This window comes from Taudactylus pleione, unplaced genomic scaffold (genome assembly GCF_031769625.1).
Source record: "Taudactylus pleione unplaced genomic scaffold, aTauple2 ptg000547l, whole genome shotgun sequence".
NCBI lineage: Eukaryota > Metazoa > Chordata > Amphibia > Anura > Myobatrachidae > Taudactylus > Taudactylus pleione.
Genome location: NW_028284949.1, coordinates 284728 through 305905, shown reverse-complemented (window position 1 = coordinate 305905; position 21178 = coordinate 284728). Strand labels below are relative to the sequence as shown.

General features: G+C 44.2%; 1 protein-coding gene across 1 annotated transcript in view; it reads left to right on the top strand.

Moving 5' to 3' along the window:
* The window catches only part of LOC148500718 (NACHT, LRR and PYD domains-containing protein 12-like), a 147575-nt gene that overhangs the window by 44605 nt on the left and 81792 nt on the right, over window positions 1-21178 (top strand). Inside the window, exons 4-5 of the mRNA XM_088451439.1 lie at window positions 608-646; window positions 7720-9421. Coding sequence (XP_088307565.1) covers window positions 608-646; window positions 7720-9421 — 1741 coding nt within the window. The remainder of the gene's footprint in view (window positions 1-607; window positions 647-7719; window positions 9422-21178) is intronic.

Genomic DNA, 21178 nt, shown 5'->3' with positions numbered 1-21178 from the left:
GTATCTGAGCATTCATTGGCTGAGAGAGGTGAGCCCCCGCCTCTCTCAGCCAATGAACGGCTCCTACATTGAAGTTAATGGTGGGAACCGCAGAATGAACTTTAGTAACCTGCGGCTCTCCATGTTTTTTTTTTTTTTAAATATACCCTATTTAAACGATTTATAGGCAGAAACATACACAAATCACAATGATTTATGTATGTTTCAGCCAAACTCACAGCTCTGGAGGTGAGTGTTGAAAACTTCAATTTGGCAGAGAGTTTGCAGGCATCTCACCCGAGATTGTCATCTCGATTCTTAGTAAATTTGCGAGCTGTATCTTTTAGGCGAAAAGTACTTCCAAGTTTGACCGATGGTAAGTTGATTCGAGTTTGCTATCTCACCCGAGTTTTATGAGTGAGAAGAGAGAAATCTCTATCTAACTCACCCGACTTAGCCTTTAGTAAATTTGCGAGTTGAAAATCATGCCTAAACTCTCCTGAGATTGGCATCTCGACGATTCTCGATTCTTAGTAAATTTACCCCCTAATATCATTATTACCTACTTACACCAGGGTATATATTACTTATGTAATAAGTTTATTGCCTTTCGGCTCTTATCTTACAGGTAAATCACAGAAGATGTCTACAAATGTGACACTTGAAGGTTAGTAACATATTCTATTTGAAGATTTTAGAATGTAGCCTATGTATCTGTATTTCTGGGGAAAACACTGGGGGTAAATGTAACAGTCTGCAATGTGCAGCCATCAGCAAGTTCCTGTTGTGCCTGCCCAATGTTTTAATAGAGGCAATCATTTAAAAAGCAAATCCAGTCTGGTATTATATGTGCAGGATCAACTGAGGGCGTGATTCAGAGACTGAGATGGTATTGCGATTGCAGCTATGATATTGTGTGCAATGCAGCTGCTAAAATATGCTAATGTTAGCACAGATCACCTGAGCATAGAGTTTCCTACTGCTGCCTTCTCACCTACGTGTGATGATGCATAACTGCATCCATTTCGGTAACATTGACGCACATCGGTGGCCATCTTGGCCTTGTGGCAGGTCTGACCTGTCGCATCCTTGGTGGCTCTTCAGACATGCAGAGCTACGTATGAACTCACAGTGGCTAATTTATGCACACCCATGTTATGGTGTTTATACGGACAGACATGCCTGCGTTTCTACGACAAGCCCTTATCACCACCCTCAAATGCTGACAACCTGTCGCTGACTCTGCGATGGATTCCTCTGTGTATCTGAGACTGATGCGCACTGCAGTGCTGCTTATACTGTACATATTCTTGATAGCAGAAAAAAATTATCAATTGCCTGCATAATTGCCTCTGCATAAACAGAAAAACAAAAAAATAAAAAAGACCGGGTGCTCATCAATAAACAATAGCAGCAAATTCACCCAATGGGTTTGTGTTTGCCCACTACTAATATAGAAATGTATTTATTTATTTAGTTATTAACAGTTTCTTATATAGCACAACATATTCCGTTGCGCTTTACAATTGTAAACATTAATAGAACAGACCTGGGTAATTACAGACAGATATATAGGTTGGTAGGCCCTGCTCGCAAGCTTACAATCTATATACCACAACAAGACAAAGGTGATACGCTAATAAACAAATAAATAATATACTATGTAGTTTCCGAAATGGCAGAAAAATTCTCAACACCCCACCTACAGTATATAATATTAATAATCTTTATAGAAATAGAATATGTCAGTACATATAATCACATTTACACTGGTAGATAATCACATTTATCCAATATAAAAAAAGATTTGCTGGCTGTGTCGGCAGAGTGAGGGTGCCAGCGGTGTCCTCAGTGCAGGTTTGCTGACTGTGTCGGCAGTGCAGGTGTGTTCTAAATGCAGGGTGCCGGTGGTGTCGGCAGAACTGGGATGCCAGCAATGTTCTCAGTGCATGTGTACTGACAGTATCGGCAGTGCAGGGGTGCTAGCGTTGTCCTCAGGTTGAGAGTGTCGGCAATGTCGGCAGTGTGTGGGTCGCTGACGGTGTCCTCAGTTCGTTGGGCAGCAGTGCAGGAGTGTCGGCAGCAGTGGTGTTGGCAGTAGAGGATGCTGCCAGTGGGGCTGCCAGCGGTGTCGGCCGCGGGTGGTGCCGGTGGTGTTAGGCGGCTTGGAAGGTGGCATCTTCTTTTTCTCCTTTCTGCTGTTTTCAATAGGCTTAACGCTGACTGGCTTACAGCCGTGACAAACGTCTCTCTCAGCCAATCAGTGTTAAGCCCGCTCAAAACAAAACCTTGCGACTCAACACCGGTGTCGCGAGGTTTTGCCTTGGGTGAGGGATCCGGGGCAGGCAGGGAGATCCTAGCTTCGCTCGCAACGCCCGGGATACCGAAATTCTGGTGGGTTTGGATCTCTGAGATCTGAACCCGCTCATATCTAATTATATTATACTGACACACAGTCAGTGACAGAGCTCTGCAATGCAGCAGAATGGACATCTACCCAATCCTTCCCTAGTCATTCTCAAATGGATATATTATATTAAACTGACACACAGTCAGTGACGGAGCTCTGCAAGGCAGCAGGATGGACATCTACCCAATCCTTCTCTAGTCATTCTCATATGGATATATCATATTATACTGACAACAGCCGGTGACAGAGCTCTGCAATGCAGCAGGATGGACATCTACCCAAACCTTCTCTAGTCATTCTTATATGGTTATATCATATTATACTGACACACAGTCAGTAATGGAGCTCTGCAAGGCAGCAGGATGGGCATTTACCCAATCCTTCTCCAGTCATTCTCATATGGATATATTATATTATACTGACACACAGTCAGTGATGGAGCTCTGCAAGGGAGCAAGATGGACATCTACCCAATCCTTCCCTAGTCATTCTTATATGGATATATTATATTATACAGACACACAGCCAGTTATGGAGATCTGCAATGCATCAGGATGGACATCTTCCCAATCCTGCTCTAGTCATTCTCATATGTATATATTACATTATACTGACACACAGTCAGTGATGGAGCTCTGCAAGGCAGCAGGATGGACATCTACCCAATCCTTCTCTAGTCATTCTCATATGGATATATGATATTATACTGACACACAGTCAGTGATGGAGCTCTGCAAAGCAGCAGGATGGACATCTACCCAATCCTTCCCTAGTCATTCTTATATGGATATATTATATTATACTGACACACAGTCAGTGATGGAGCTCTGCAAGGCAGCAGGATGGACATCTACCCAATACTTCTCTAGTCATTCTCATATGGATATATTATATTATACTGACACATAGTCAGTGATGGAGCTCTGCAAGGCAGCTGGATGGACATCTACCCAATCCTTCCCTAGTCATTCTCATATGGATATATTATATTATACTGACACACAGTCAGTGACAGAGCTCTGCAATGCAGCAGGATGGACATCTTCCCAATCCTTCCCTAGTCATTCTTATATGGATATATTATATTATACTGACACACAGCCAGTTATGGAGATCTGCAATGCATCAGGATGGACATCTTCCCAATCCTGTTCTAGTCATTCTCATATGTATATATTATATTATACTGACACACAGTCAGTGACAGAGCTCTGCAAGGCAGCAGGATGGACATCTACCCAATCCTTCCCTAGTCATTCTCATATGGATATATTATATTATACTGACACACAGTCAGTGACAGAGCTCTGCAATGCAGCAGGATGGACATCTACCCAATCCTTCCCTAGTCATTCTTATATGGATATATTATATTATACTGACACACAGCTAGTTATGGAGATCTGCAATGCATCAGGATGGACATCTTCCCAATCCTGCTCTAGTCATTCTAATATGGATATATTATATTATACTGACACACAGTCAGTAATGGAGCTCTGCAAGGCAGCAGGATGGGTATTAATCCAATCCTTTTCTAGTCATTCTCATATGGATATATTATATTATACTGACACACAGTCAGTGATGGAGCTCTGCAAGGGGGCAGGATGGACATCTGCCCAATCCTTCCCTAGTCATTCTCATATGGATATATTATATTATACTGACACACAGTTCGTGACAGAGCTCTGCAATGTAGCAGGATGGACATCTACCCAATCCTTCCCTAGTCATTCTCATATGGATATATTATATTATACTGACACACAGTCAGTGATGGAGCTCTGCAATGCAGCAGGATGGACATCTACCCAATCCTTCCCTAGTCATTCTCATATGGATATATTATATTATACTGACACACAGTCAGTGACAGAGCTCTGCAATGCAGCAGGATGGACATCTACCCAATCCTTCCCTAGTCATTCTTATATGGATATATTATATTATACTGACACACAGCCAGTTATGGAGATCTGCAATGCATCAGGATGGACATCTTCCCAATCCTGCTCTACTCATTCTCATATGTATATATTATATTATACTGACACACAGTCAGTGATGGAGCTCTGCAAGGCAGCAGGATGGACATCTACCCAATCCTTCCCTAGTCATTCTCATATGGATATATTATATTATACTGACACACAGTCAGTGACAGAGCTCTGCAATGCAGCAGGATGGACATCTACCCAATCCTTCCCTAGTCATTCTTATATGTATATATTATATTATACTGACACACAGCTAGTTATGGAGATCTGCAATGCATCAGGATGGACATCTTCTCAATCCTGCTCTAGTCATTCTAATATGGATATATTATATTATACTAACACACAGTCAGTGACAGAGCTCTGCAAGGCAGCAGGATGGACATATACCCAATCCTTCTCTAGTCATTCTCATATGGATATATTATATTATACTGACACACAGTCAGTAATGGAGCTCTGCAAGGCAGCAGGATGGGTATTAATCCAATCCTTTTCTAGTCATTCTCATATGGATATATTATATTATACTGACACACAGTCAGTGATGGAGCTCTGCAAGGGGGCAGGATGGACATCTACCCAATCCTTCCCTAGTCATTCTCATATGGATATATTATATTATACTGACACACAGTCAGTGACAGAGCTCTGCAATGCAGCAGGATGGACATCTACCCAATCCTTCCCTAGTCATTCTCATATGGATATATTATATTATACTGACACACAGTCAGTGATGGAGCTCTGCAATGCAGCAGGATGTACATCTACCCAATCCATCTCTATCATTCTCATATGGATATATTATATTATACTGACACACAGTCAGTGATGTAGCTCTGCAAGGCAGCAGTATGGACATCTACCCAATCCTTCTCTAGTCATTCTCATATGGATATATTATATTATACTGACACACAGCCAGTGATGGAGATCTGCAAGGCAGCAGGATGGACATCTAACCAATACTCTAGTCATTCTCATATGGATATATTTTATTATACTGACACACAGTCAGTGATGGAGCTCTGCAAGGCAGCAGGATGGACATCTACCCAATCCTTCCCTAGTCATTCTCTTATGTGTATATTATATTTTAGTGACAGTGATGGAGCTCTACAAGAATACAAGGAGGAGGATGGACATCTTCCCAAACCTAAGTTACCCCGGGGGTACCTAAACCTAACCCCCTCCCCCTTCCCGCTGCTAAAGCCTATCTCCGCTTACTGTACCTTCATTCTGGATGGCGGCTGTCGGGCTTTCTCCTTCTGACTAAAGATAGGCGTCGTACTTAGATGCCTGTCTTTAATCCTGAGTTGGCATTTAGACACCAAAATCCCAATGGCTGGCATCCTGGCCATCGGTATATTGACTACATCCCATCCCACCCAGGCAGTGAAATAAACTCTTGACTATGCTGCATATTACACTTTATAATTTTTGTATCCTGCCTACTACATTGCCATGGCTGATATGGAGGATCAAAATACTGTAGCAAATTATATGTACAGATAGTTAGTGGTGTTACAAGTGGGGTGCGGACTGCAACCGGGTGTCATCCGCTGAGAGGTGACACCAAATGCTGACTCCTCAGTGACAGAAGTCGTGTGCTGCATTGTATCATTACATGCAACACTCAGCTCCTGACACAGGGTCTGATTCGCAAGCTTTGAGCGCTCGTAACCGGATCGATGGTGGCCCACAGCACATGCGCACGACGGAGCTGGCTCCATCTTGCGCATGCGTGAGACCCGGCTAGCGACGGGCACTCCGTCGCTCTGGGTCTCGCACCTAAGGGGGTGAGCTGTTGATGTTGAGTGACAGCTCGCTCCGTTTGGTGGGCGGGCCGGGTGGGTGGCTGCCCAAATGGAGGCATTCCCATGAGAATTCCTGCCATTTGGGGGCGGCCCCACTGACATCACAAGTGATGTCAGTGGAGAGCTTCCGGCTCTGTTAGAGCCAAAAGCTCTCTGGGGCTTGCGATGGACAAGACTCTACCACAAGGGTCTCGTCGCAAGCCCAATGATCGCAATGGTCTTGACCATCGTGACCATTATCATGGCCGCTCGCTATAGCTGTGGGTGGTCACCCACAGCTATGCGAGTGGCCAAGAGGCCGCTCCAAAAAAGAAAAAGCCCGGCCCTGTTTCAGAGCGAGCGCTCTGGCAGAGCAAGTGGCTCTGAATCAGGCTCACAGTGGGGGAGCGGCACTGAACACAGTGGTCCCCGGGGGCAGCCTGCATCTCCGGACTCCAGGAGTGAGAAAAACGGGGGTTCGGCCATGCCACCTACCCATGAGGCCACACCCTGCCCATGAGGCCTTGCCCCTTTTTTGCTGGCACCCCACTTGCCACGTGCACTACAAGCCCGCCTGCCCCTACCCATACAAGTTGTCACCAGAGGTTGGATGCCACTGCAGATAATCATTTTCCTAGAAATGCTCTGACAGAGGTTCCAAAAATCTGCCTTTACAGTCCATGTTTTAAGGATATCCATGGTTGAGCACAGGTGAAAATTAGTACCTCAGTCAATATGATTCACCGTCTGGACTCATGAAGCATGGATTTCCTTAAAATAAATAGAGTGTTGGCAGAGTTTGGAAACACTCTGCTCTATGGCATCCTGGATTTCCTTAGCCTGTCTCTAGCCTGGAAAGTAAGTTGCCATTTGTATCATACTGCCATGCAATATTTCAAGGCTAAGAAATAATTGTCAGTTATACTGTTTGTCTCACATTATTTTAAATAGATGGAGCTGACCATTATCATTACTATAAAATAGTTAACAATTGTTATAAATTGCCCCTCTCCATTAAAAAAAACTGACCCCTGGACCATAGTCCTGCTTCCTCCTAAAAACCTCAAATGCAACCAGTAATAAGCATGGCTCATATTGACTTTCCAGAGTCCGAGCACCCCTGGCAAAGTAATGGAATGGCACCCCCTCCCATATTTTTCATATAAATATACTGTACTTATAACCTCTCCCTAGCCTTTCTCCTCTTGCTATAGGCAACATCTCCACTTCTAAAAACTCTCACTTTTAGTAAATTACCCCACAGTATCTTAATTTCTAATGTGTATGCAGAAAATGTATAGATTGATTTTAAACAATGTTTAAAATATGCATTTAGTTTTTGTTTATTTAATTAATAGCCATTCTATTAATAAGTGCGTGTGTCTTTTTAATTTACTTCTTGTGAATAATTTTCTGTTCATTGAGACCATTTCTTGGTTTAAAGTACAAGCTCTATTTTCATTGAAGATATGTAATTTAGGTTCTGCATGTCAAGGTATTTACTATTCATATTCTTTTAAATCCTGTACAGACTGCAGATTAAGATACATGGATCAGATGAGAAGGAAATACCGTATTATTAAACATCATGATAAAAGATTAGGGAAAGGTCTGAATATGAAGAAAGAATACACCAGTCTTTTACTGATCAATAATCATCGGGATGAAGAGGAGAGACAACACGAGATCATATCTTCAGGCCAGAGGCATCTACAGATTATGGCAAACAGATCAACAGATGAGTATTGTCCAACCACTATACAGGCTCTGTTTGATCCTGATGATGATGGAACTATTCCCAATACTGTGGTGTTACAAGGACCTGCCGGGATAGGAAAGACTCTGACATCCCAGAAGATCATGCTGGACTGGGCCTCTGGGGATCTGTATGAAGGCAAATTTCAGTTTGTGTTCTACATAAGCTGCAGAGAAGTCAACACCATCACAGGTAACATAAGCCTGGCGAGATATATATCTAGATATTGTCTACCAAAATGTTCACCAGAACTGTTGCAGTCAATTTTCATGAACACTGAGGGAGTTCTTTTTGTTATTGACGGATTTGATGAATTAAAATGGTCACCAAGGAATGATACTGAGGTTTGTGATGATCCGTTTCAGGAGGTCTCCAAAGAAATCCTTCTAAAAAGTTTGTGTAAGAAAACACTGCTCAGTGACAGTTCACTAATCATCACCACAAGGCCATTCTCACTGTTGAAGATGGTGGACATTATTGAATATCTTCGATATGTGGAAATTCTGGGGTTTACAGGGAAAGACCGTAAAGAATATTTCTATAATTTCTTTGAAACCAAAGAACAAGCAGACCTGGCTCTTCGTACAATTAAGGACAATGATACTCTGTTCACCATGTGTGTTGTCCCTATAACCTGCTGGATTGTATGTACTGTAATGAAACCACAACTAAAAGAGGGTTTATCTGTGAATTATTGCAAAACAACCACATCCATTTACCTGTTGTACCTAAAGAGTTTAATAAAGTATCATGGAAGGGACACTGCCCAGCCAATAAACAGATGTATAAAGAAGCTGTGTGCTTTAGCCAATGAAGGAGTTTGGGGCCAGAGAATTCTATTTGAAGAATCAGATCTTGATAAACATGGACTCTCTGTGTTGGAGATGGAGTCTGTGTTTCTGAATGAGAACATCTTCCACAGGGACACTGACACCCACACCTGCTACAGCTTCTTCCATCTGAGTGTGCAGGAGTTCTTTGCTGCTCTCTACTATGTCCTGGATGATAAACATGTAAAAAAACATTCTACTGACTTAAAAATTGTGAAAGTAAAACAATTACTGGAGGCATCAGAAGACCAACCACATCTGAAATTAACTGTACAATTCTTATTTGGTCTTTCAAGCGAGAAACAAATTCAGGAGGCTCAGACAATCACTGGTTGTCCCATTTTCTTGAGGGGAAAACCTGCCTTGGAGGAATGGCTAAAGAGAGAGTCACCAGGCAGCCATAATGAGATACTATGCTACCTGTATGAGACACAGGATGAGGAGTTTGTGGGGAGAATTATGTCTCACTTTCTTAACATTGAAATTAACGGTACAAAAAGGGCCCAGGAGAACAATGGTTACCGGGTTATAGCCTACTGCTTGGAGAGAAGTACAATACAAAATATTGTTAGTTTTAATAACTACACAATAGGACCAAATGATCGGAGTGTTCTATCTAAAGCACTTTCTAAGTGCTCTCAACTTCGGTATGTATTTGATAAATTAGTGAAAATGTTTTTTTTTTGTATGGCCTGTAAATGTTCAAAAAGCAAATCATATGTTAACCTATTATAACTTGTGAGATACTATTTATGTTACTTAACATTGTAGATGAGAGGATATTGTTGGAACAGAATAATGGGCCTGATTCAGGGCCTGATTCAGACCCGCTCGCAAGCGCTATGCACTCGCAAGTGGGTCGATGGAGGGGCACTGTGCACGCGCGGCGTGCACAATGCGCGTGTGCAAGCCCCGGAGCAAGTGAGAAATTCACTCACTATGGGGCTCGCTACAAACGGGGCGGCTGTTGATGTTGATCGACAGCTCGCCCCGTTTTCTAGGTGGGGCGGGGGGTGGCTGGACAAATTGAGGCTTTCCTGAAGGAACGCCTGCCGTTTGAGGGCGGCCCTACTGATATCATGAGTGATTAGAGTCATTAGAGCCGGAAGCTCACTGGGGCTTGCGGCAGACGAGACCCTACCACAAGGGTCTCATCGCAAGCCCGATGGTCGCGATGGTCGTGACCATAGCGATCATCACCTGCCACTCGCAAAATCTGTGGGTGGTCACCCATGGCTTAGCGAGTGGCCAGGATGCCGACTTTTAAAAAAAAAAGCGTCCGCCCTGATTCAACGCGAGCACTCGCTTTTTGCGAGCGGCTCTGAATCAGGGCCTCAGTACGGATCGCTATTGTGATCGTAGCTGTGATTTTGCATGCAGTGCCACTGCGATCGCAATGAAAAATTAGCAAAACATAAGGACACCCACTTCCCTACACACATTCGTAAAACTTAGCAAGACTGCAAAAGCATAGGTAACCTCAAGTAACATCGGATCCCCATGCACAATTGCACAAGGTCAGACCTTACTCAGAAATTGCTAAGCCCATCGCCCGCAATCTATGCTTCATCTGTGTATGGCATCGCAGTGGCTAATTTATGCATGCCCCTACAACGGCTTTCAAACACACCGCCACACCTGAGTTTTGCTGACCACCATCCCCAAATGGTGCTTCCTGTCAATCACACTGTGATGGGTCTGCGTAGTCACTATGATTGCAGTCCTGATCGCATTGGGCTATTCGCACACGTGCACTGCAATGCATACACATGCGCAGATCTCAACAGTCAGACGATTGCATGTTTAATTGCAGTTGCGATTGCTGCTGAATCAGGCCCTGTGTTATGTATGTTTTTTAGTAGTATAATTCAATTAATGGACAGTTGGTAGAATAAAAGGGACCAATATTTAATCATTTAAACCTAAGCTGTGCTGTATTAATCTTAATATGAAATAAGAGAGCCACAGCTCTGTCCAGTAGCTGGCACTGTGTAAAAGCCACTTTTAAATCATGCCTGATTGTTTTCAAGAGGTTGGACAGGGCCATACATGTATGGTTATGGATTAATAGATCTACAGTAAATAGGTTGACAATGTCTAGGTATACATCGCATGTTAGACAGTCAATAGGTCGACAGGGACAAAAGGTCGCCACATTAAAGGTCGACATGTACAAATGGTTGACATTGTCAAAAGGTCATCATGAAAAAGGTAGACACCAAATTGGTCGACACATTTTTTTTTGTTTTCTACACTTAATCTTCACCCTAACCCTAACCCTCCCCTTAGTGCCTAATCTTTACTCTCCCTCCTGGTCTCTAACCCTAACCGTCGGGGTAGGTGCCTGACCCTAACCATCCCTTCTAGTGCCTAACCCTCCCTCCTGGTGCCTAACCCTAACCGTCTGGGTAAGTGCTTTACCCTAACTGTCGAGGTAAGTGCTTAACCCTTATCCCCCAGTAAGTGCCTAAACCAAACCCTAACCATAAAAAAAAAAAAAAAATTGTCGACCATTGTTGTGTCTACCTCTTTCATGTCGACATCTTGATCCTGACAACCATTTGTCCCTGTCGACTTTTTGTCCCTGTCGACCTTTTGTCAACCTATTGACTGTTTAACATCTGGTGTCTACCTAGACATTGTTGACCTTTTTCCTGTAGATCTATCAACCGGATACCAGGTGTACAGGGGAAATCATTGGTGGGCCCACTGCCTGAGGGCCTCACCCCCTCCTTTAGGGTTAATAACTTGGTGAAGCAGGAACATGGATGAACTTGGGTGCTTGGTTTGTTTTTATAGAAACTACACCCAGGTTACTCTCCTGCTAATCAAAGTAGGTGGTCCTGACACACCACTGTTCCCTCTTTTATAAAGGGTCCCTGTGTTTTGCATGCCCTCTCTAATGGTAGGTCAAGTCCCTCTGTGGTGTCAGGAGTCTGCGGGTGGTCAGTGCCAACTCGCAGCCATTACCTGTTTGGGCACTGTATGCAGTGGCATGGCACGTGGAGATCCTGTGTGAGTCTAGGGAGGACGGCGGAGATCTCAGCTGTAGCATCTGAGGACTCTGGCCGGGGGTCCGGGGTTAGAATGGCTGTGTCTCCATGTGGCCGGCATTCCTGTGTGTCTGAGGCAGTGGGCGCTGCCATATTGGAGACCATCAGCTGACTGCCTGGGAGCCAATGGGCAGCTGGAGGGAACTCTAGGATCAATCACCATGCTGCTGCACCTATAAAGTAGGCTGGACCCAAAGGGAGGGTGCCAGTGCAACAAGTCACTAATCCTTGTTAGCAGCTTGTTACTGTGCTCCTCAAAGTGGTCTCGGTGTGGTCCATGTATTCTGAGTTTTTCCTAGACTGGTGCGGTGTCCTGTTAGTGCTCAGTTAGAGATTCTTTTTCTCTTTGGTCAGTACTGGGTTCTTGTGCCATTACCTGCAGCCTGTGCCCAGCACACCCCAAAAAGCTGGCATTGCTCCACAACCCAGCACATCTTGCATTGCTGATACTACTCCAGATCCTAGCACATCCTGTATTGCTGGTACTGCTCCGCATCCCAGTACATCCTGTATAGCTTTTACTGCTCTGTAACCCAGCATACCCTGAATAGCTGGTACTGCTCTACAACCCAGCACCTCCTGTATTGCTTGTGCTGATCTGCATCCAAGCACATCTTGTATTGTTGGTACTGCTCCACAACCCAGCATACTGTGAATAGCTGTTACTGCTCCACAACCCAGTGCATCCTGTATTGCTGGCACTGCTCCGCATCCCAGCACATCCTGTATTGCTAGTACTGCTCCGCATCCCAGCACATCCTGTATTGCTTATACTGCTCTGCAACCCAGCACACCCTAAATAGCTGGTACTGCTCCACAACCCAGCACATCCTACATTTCTGGTACTGCTTGCTCTGCATCCCAGCACACCCTGAAAAGCTGGTACTGCTCTGCAACCCAGCACATCCTATTTTGTTGGTACTGCTTGCTCTGCATCCCAGCACACTCTGAAATTGCCAGTACTGCTCCGCAACCCAGCCCACCCTGTATAGCTGGGACTGCTCTGCAAACCAGCACACCCTGTATAGCTGGTACTGCTTCACAATCCAGCATACCCCAGTATCAATACTTACATCATCACATTTTTTCCCTAGCAACTGGTCTTGGACTGCTTCTGGTACATCCTGTATTCTACGCCAGGGTCTTCTGTGCTTCTCCCAAGCATAACTAATTCATGAGAAGAAACTACGTCCGTCCACCTCGTCTACTCCCATCCACTAAAGTCATTCCTCCGGCTGTCCTAGACTCTTTTGATACTAAAACCCAGCCAGATTTGACATGTGGTAGCTGGCTACATGCCTTAAGCTTGGGTCACTATCACTGCTTTCCCTAGTGGGTCCTTCATGCGTCAGTCCAACATTGGTTGTCAAAAAGGAGGGGGAAGCAGTGTTTTGCTACTTGTGCTTATTTTTTTACTTAAATACATGTCATATATGTGAGAAGCACCCTCTCACGGGAGCATGGCATAGCACCCAGCAGCTGGGACAAGAGTGTTCACTATTAGGATGGTGGGACAGTCCCATAATATTTGCATCTTTAGCTGGTTGTATTTAGATGCTATAATGTAACAGACAAAAATTAAACTGCAACAACTTTGTGTACATTTCTCGTGTAAATAACAAATAAATAAAATCTAATTTTTGTTATATAGCGAGATGAATGTAGAACTTAATTTTGACATAACATGAGGCCACCTTAAGACTCGCACATTCCACAGCATATATCCTAACCCACTGCTCCATGCTCCTTCCTCACTATCTACCCGATCTGTGTCACCCGTGTCTGTCTGCCCCTCCCCTTTAGAATGTAAGCTCTCACAAGCAGGGCCCTCTTCCCTCATGTGCTTTTCCTTCCCCTACTTATACTATACTTCTAACTCCCCAATTGGCACCTAACACTTGGTTGCTGATGCCCAGATGGTTGTGTTATGCAGCTATGTATACAAACCATGTCCTTGTTGTGTATTGTTTTGTACTGCTAATAATACTGTTTTTCATTTGTACTCATTTATGTACTATTAAGTGGTTTGTGTTGGAAATAATGTGTGTGCAGATGTTGGTACTGCAGAGTTATGTAGGCACGCACCAGCAAATGACTCAAACTATGAACAGCCCAGTAACTTTACCAGTGGTGTTGGTTTATTGATAGATCGCAGGCCTGCCGATTCTTCCCAATTTTCTTCACTGCCATTTTCTATCTCCATTTTTTTTATTTTTTTCTGGGTTAAAGGGTCCCTCCACATGCTTGACCTTTCTAGGTATCAAGATCGATACCATGGCTGAGTGGTGACACTTGGTTTAAGGTGGTTAACTGCACCAGTCCATTGCCGCTGATTTGGGATTACAGCAAGTGACACTGTAGGAAGTACTGTCCCTAATGGTTTTGTTTAATTTTGACTGTAGGGTGATCCCCATGGGGAAGATTTTTAATCATAAGTTGGAGCAGGCTACTGCGGAGGTTGTCCATCCTTTCTACCTAATCAGCTGTCGGCCGAGACTAAACGTGACCATCACTTTTTTTTTTAATGGTTTTCTTTCACGGCCGGCTCCTGCCCAGTCTATTGCACATATTTAGCTGTTAACAGATGTTTTAGAGGGATCTTGATGTGCTACGTGGTGGCCCCAAAAATGGGGTTGGGTAGGTTTTACCAAGAACCTTCTCTTATTGGAGCTTTTTCCGATTGTAGTGCTTTTGAACATCTGGAGGGATGGACTTCGGAATTCTGAATTGCTTTTTTTGATGCAACAACCTGGTAGTTGTCCAGGTGATTACAGTGAGCCTCTTTGGTTCATTTGTCTCCTGGCCAGGTTGGTATTGCTTTGCTTGTACCTCATATTAGTTTTTCAGCATGACATGTCCCAGGTGTAGAGAACTCGGTAGCTGAAGCATTATCACAATTTAACTGGGCTAGGTTTAGGGAGTTGGCTCCGCATGCAACTTCAACTGGTTATGCCAACCCTCCTTATGTTTGGCAAGTCATCAAGCTGGAAAGGAGCTACTGTCATTGAAATCTGTTGCTCCCAGTTCTGAGCATATTATTGTACCTGACAGGAATGGGAAGATTTGTGTGTCACCAGTGCATCCTATTGTATGTCAAGCCGGCAGTTGCTGCATTCCTTTTTGTGAACCTTGTATGCCGATGGATTTTCCAGAAATAAAGCTATTAGATTGTTGGCTGTAGTTTCTTTCTTCTCTAGGTCTGACTTCACCAAGTCTTTATTGGTTACTAAAGTGTTGAGAGGTTGGGCCTGTGTCACTCTGGTGCTTGCCGACAGGTGGAGGCCTATTGATATTACATTGCTGCCCTCTATTCTTAATGTTCCACTCTGCATTTACCTTAGATTATCATGGTGCTTTGCATGTCGGCAAACTCATGGCGGCTTCTAAAGTAGAGTATGTACCCCCAGTGGCATCCCTCCCCACGTTGTCACCTGGTGCGGGGAGGGATGTTTTGTGTCACGCCAAAATTGGGCATGGCCTCGTAGACAGTAGGCATGCCTTCACAGGATTGGGGCGTGCTCCTGCGGCCTGAACACTTGTCCCGTACTTTTTACTGGGGGGGCCCAGAACATTGCTAAACTTCCTGCATGCAGTAACAGCTCAGGCTGTGTCTTCCATTGCAGGGGCTTAATTATGCATACCCCTGTTGCGGCATTCAAATGCACTGGTAATCCTGCGTTTCACTGACCACCCCCCGTCACCACCCCCAAACGGTCACTTCCTGTCAATCAATGTGTGATGAGACTGCGTGCTCACTGAGATCGATACCTGATCGCAGTATCCGGTTCATGCAGGCACACTGTGGTGCATGCACAGTGCTAAACAATTGACTGGGTGCGTGTGAATTCTCATCTGCGTCCCTAGCTGAATCGGGCCCCAGGTTCCAATTTTCTGCAGTCTTGAGGTACTTCATTTGAAGATTTGGTTTACCTCCATATAAATTCAGCACCCAGTCCTATCAGATTGTCATGGCCTTGTCTGCTGCCACGGTGAGTCTTTCACCCAAGGAGATCAAATCCATCAGCCTTTGGAAGTCCAGTAGCTATAAGTAAGACTGAAAGCTGACATTTAAGCATGAGGGACATTAAACCACAAGTGTTTTGAGTGTTGCCAGTTTAATAACGTGTTGGCTATTGCCCCTTTAAGTTTAGCTGGTCTTATGCAGCCAATGAATACTTCATGGGGAGTGGTCTAGGAGTATTTAATGGAGTGATGTATGGAATCTGTCTCTTTGTTCCAGTTTTTCCTACCCTCCCTCCCTCTTTTTGTTTTCGTTTATTGAATGTCTGGTGGTTGCGGAAAAGAATGACACTTGGAGCTAGTTTATGTTAATAGTTAGGCTTAGTGGGTGTGCTCTAATTAAAGTGGAGTAAGGCAACAGCCAATTGTCCTGGAGGGAAATGGCTAGACCACCTGGACAGGTGGTTGAAGGTAAAGGAGAGTTGATCACTAATGCTTGGCTTGTGCGTTTGTTTGTTTGAGTTTGGTTGTTATTATCCTGTGCGTTCCTTTTTGTGCCATCACCATTATTAGTATTAACTTATAGTCTAAAATGTTATGACTTATCAAAAGAACATTTGACAAAATATTTAAATGGAATTGGTATGAAATACCGCCAGCCGCAGTGGCAGCCCGACATCAGCAGAGATCCCGGCAGCAGAAGTCCGACAGTGCTGGAAATTCCGATCGTGGATAGGTAAGTATTGTGTAACCTAACCTAACCCTAACCCTCCTTAGGGGTGCCTAACCCTAACTTCCCCCCCAAGTGCCTAACCCTAATCCCCCCTCTAAGTGCCTAACCCTAACCACCCCCTTCCCTGCTGCCTAAACCTAAGTCCCCCGGGGGGTGCCTAACCCTAAGTCCCCCCCCGGGTGCCTAACCCTAACCCTCCCTCCCCCTAGCCTAACCCTCCCAGGGGGGGTGCCTAACCCTAAGTCCCCCCTGGGAGCCCTAAACCTAACCCTCTCCCCCCGCGGCTGTCCGCTCGCGGCGCCCGGCATCGCTACGATCGGGATGCCGGGCGCCAGTCTCCCGGCGTCGGGGAAATGCCGGGCGTCTACATCTAGACGCCCGGCATTTCACCCTCGCCGGGATATGACAGTCAGGAAGCCTGCTGCCGGTATTTAGGCAGTCGGCTTCCCGATTGCATACCATTTAAACGCCAAAACTGTTATCTGTGTCTTTATTTTTAGAAGTTAAATTACATTGTATTTAAGAAGGTTGTTATATGGTAACACAATAATACACGTTAGTGAGTTTAGTGCTGTTCGACATAGATTTTAGCGAGCTGTGGGCCTGATTCAGACCCGCTCGCGAGCGCTGAGCGCTCGCAAGCGGGTCGATGTTGGCCCAGTGCGAATGCGCATGAAGGAGCCGGCTCCATCGTGCGCATGCGCGAGACCCGGATAGCGACGGCCAAGCCGTCGCTCTGGGTCTCGCTGCAAAGGGGGCGTGCTGTCGATGGTGAATGACAGCACGCCACCTTTGGTGAGTGTGCCGGGGGCGTGGCTGCCCAGACGGAGGCGTTCCCATGGGAACACCTACCGTCTGGGGCCGGCCCCACTGACATCACAAGTGATGTCAGTGGGTGTGCTCTCAGCTCTGATAGAGCCGAAAGCACTCCAGGGCTTGCGGCAATGAGACCCTACCACAAGGGTCTCGTCGGAAGCCCGATGGTCGCGATGGTCTTGACCATCGCGACCATCTTTTTGGCCGCTCGCTATAGCTATGGGTGGTCACCCACAGCTATGTGAGCGGCCAGGAGGCCACTCAAAAAAAACAGAGGGACGGCCCTGATGCAGAGCGAGCGCTCGTTCAGAGCGTCCGGCTCTGAATCAGGCCCTGTGTTTCTTATGTGCTACAGTATGTGAACAGGAGCTTCGGCTGCTCACTGCTGTTAATTTTTTTTTCTACAAAGGGGGTGTGATTGGCTAGGGTTACATTATGAAAGAAAATGATGACAGAAAAACAGGAAAGAAAAACAAAAGAGAAAACAAAAGTTCATTGTGTTTTTTTATTATTATTTTATTAACCTCAGGCCTCCCCTCCCTTGTCTGCTTGGCTGAAGCTATGGCTTTATGTTTGTTCCTTGCTTTGGTGCCGTAGGCCGTTGTGGTTGGTCTCAGCATGCAGTGTTTTTGTTTTGGAATTTTTCTGGGGTTGCTGTTAGGTTATTATTATTATTATTGAAATTTTGTTTTCTTTGCAGGGTGGTTCTATGACAGGCATATTTGGGTCATTACAATGTTGGTGTATGAATATATTACCAAGAGAGCGCAATTCTATAAAAATTTACATTTTAATTAATATTAAAATAATATATATTAAAACATAGAGAAAAACACAGTATTAGTATTGCAGTTCTCACCTGTAATATGGTAATAGCCATAACACAATGTCCTTTGCATCAGTTTTAATAGTTAATGTTCAAATTTGTATCCAGAAAATAGCAGACAGGCAGTCACGTTATGCTCATCCTCCCCTTTGTTGTATAATTGATATGTGGTCTTATGCTCATAAATAACTTTATGTGGTTAACTGTTGCTCGCACACTGCCCCAGCCGGGGTGCGGTGATAGTAGCTAGCCAGCAAGTGTGTATAAGCCTTAGGGCCTGATTCAGAGCCACTCGTAAGCGGCTGCTCGTTCGTTCCGACCGATGTTCGCACAACTGCGCATGCGTACGGATTTTAATACGCATGCGCGAACCAGTCAGTGCGGCCGAAAATCGTGTACTTGCTAAATAGCGAATGCCTGCTAATTTGAGTGACAGATTGAGGTGTTTGTGGGTGGTAACAGTGGAAGGTGCTTGAAAACGGGGAGTGGAGATCCGAACGCAGGCGTGCCAAACGGTCAAAACGGGCATTTTAAGGGTGTGTATAATTAACAAAGCAGCGTCATCGACCACGTCACTTGGTTGTTTTATAGTCAGAACTATTCGCATGATTGTGGTAGGAAAAACCAACCACAAGAATAGCGAGCAGTTCATACGCCTTCCGATGTACTCGATTAATCTACTAAATAGCGGACATGACGTATGATGCGAGCGGCAAGGGGCGTTTTTTTCTAAATTACGTTCGCATGTTTTGTTCGCTCGCTCAGACATAGAGGCGTGAACAGACCACAAAGAGCGAACGGTTAATTTAAATAGCCACCCCCTTTTTCTGGACGAGCGAGCTCAAATAGCGTCCGGCTCTGAAACAGGCCCCAAGTCTGTATAGTGGACGACTTTTTTTTTTTTTAAAGTAGTAGGAATCCGGAATGTATTTGCTGCATGTTTCTAGGCCGTTAGACAGTGGCAGTTTTTTCAGATGGCATCCATAGGTGTGATCTGCTCACAGGCAATGCATTTATATCAGCAACAGCCAATCATCTTATTTGCATAATCCATACAACTGTGTACAAGAGGTAGCAGGTAATTATAAAGAATATATGGAGGGAATAAGTGTTAAAATATACACTCATAGATCAAAATCACACAGTATTGTCATTAGGATATTGGTAAAGAGCATATACATAATTAGCACCTGCAAACATACAAAATAAATCTATAAAGAGGCATCACTGATCCACAATGGGGAACTAGCATATATACATTAAATATAGCCAAAGTAACCAATTTGCATGTTAAGCTCTTATGGCTTAATGCAACAGGGCAGCAGCCCCATCACTGCAGGGTCTGTGGTTCGACTTACACCCCTGACCGATCCAATTTCTAATTACATTATAGGATCAGTCTCCCATATCCAAATATTCCGAAATACAGAATTTGTTTAGCATGACTAAGATAATGAAACCTTTTGCTTTTTGATGGTTCAATGTACATAAACTTTGTTTAATGCACAAAATTATTAAAAATATTGTATTAAATTACCTTCAGACTGTGTGTATATGGTGTATATGAAACATTAATGAATTTCATGTATGTAGACCAACTTTGTTTAATGCACAAAATTATTGAAAATATTGTATAACATTACCTGCAGACTGTGGGCCTGATTCAGAGCCGGACACTCTGACCAGAGCGCTCGCTCTGAATCAGGGCCCTCCTACCTAAACTTGGAGCGGCCTCTTGGACGCTCGCATAGCTGTGGGTTACCACCCACAGCTTATGCGAGCGTCCATGATGATGGTCGCGATGGTCAAGACTCAAGACCATCGCGACCATCGGGCTTGCGATGAGACCCTGCGGTAGGGTCTCGCTGCCGCAAGCCCTGGAGTGATTTTGGCTCTATCAGAGCCAAAATCACTCCCACTGACATCACTAGTGATGTCAGTGGGGCCGGACGCAGATGGTAGGCGTTCCCATGGGAACGCCTCCGTCTGGGCAGCCACGCCCCGGCACGCCCACCAAAGGGGGCGTGCTGTCACTCACCATCGACAGCACACCCCCTTTGGTGCGAGACCCCGAGCGACGGTTTCCCCGTCGCTCGCCGGGTCTTGCGCCGTCGTGCGCATGTGCATTTGGGTACCATCGACCCGCTTGCGAGCATCCTGCGCTCGCGAGCGGGTCTGAATGAGACCCTGTGTGTATAAGGTGTATATAAAACATAAATGCATTCTGTGTTTAGATTTGGCTCCCATTCCCAAGATATTATTCAAATATTCCAAAATACGAAATATTCTGATATCCAAAATACCGGTGGTCCCAAGCATTTTGGATATGGGAGACTCAACCTGTAGTTTACTTCTATAGCAATAGTTTGTATACTTGCATACAATATAACACATGAAATATTAAGCATAGTACAATAACTATTGCAACCAAATTTAACAGTTATGTATTGAGATTATTTTAACATTGTTAAACAGATTCTATGGATGATAATACTTATATAGTGTTGTGTAATCAATATACCTCATTATGTTTGTAATAAGTAATGTACATATAAAATAAACTCTATATATTTATTTTTAAAAAACAACAACTTGTGCATACCTTAAGTATGCCTATTTTTTCCAGATATAGTCAGACTCAACAGGTTAGAGCTGTAACACCTGCATCCACAAGAGCCAAGATCAAATCTTATCATAGACATATATATATTTTTTTTCCTTTTTTTATATTTTTTGTACTATACTTTAGATTTTTTTTAATTTTTTTCTTTAAAGTAAAATATCAGTTCTTTAGTTCTAAGTATGATATCTAGAGTACCACAACTATTATTACAGATAACAATGTTTCTTTTGAATTATTAATAACCAAATAGTCATTATACAGTTCAATACAACCATAACTCCTCCTAATTCATCCTATAATATCCAGATTCACCCATTATTTATTTATTACCAGTTATTTATGTAAAGCACACATATTCCCCAGCGGTTTACAGAGAATATTTGGCCATTCACA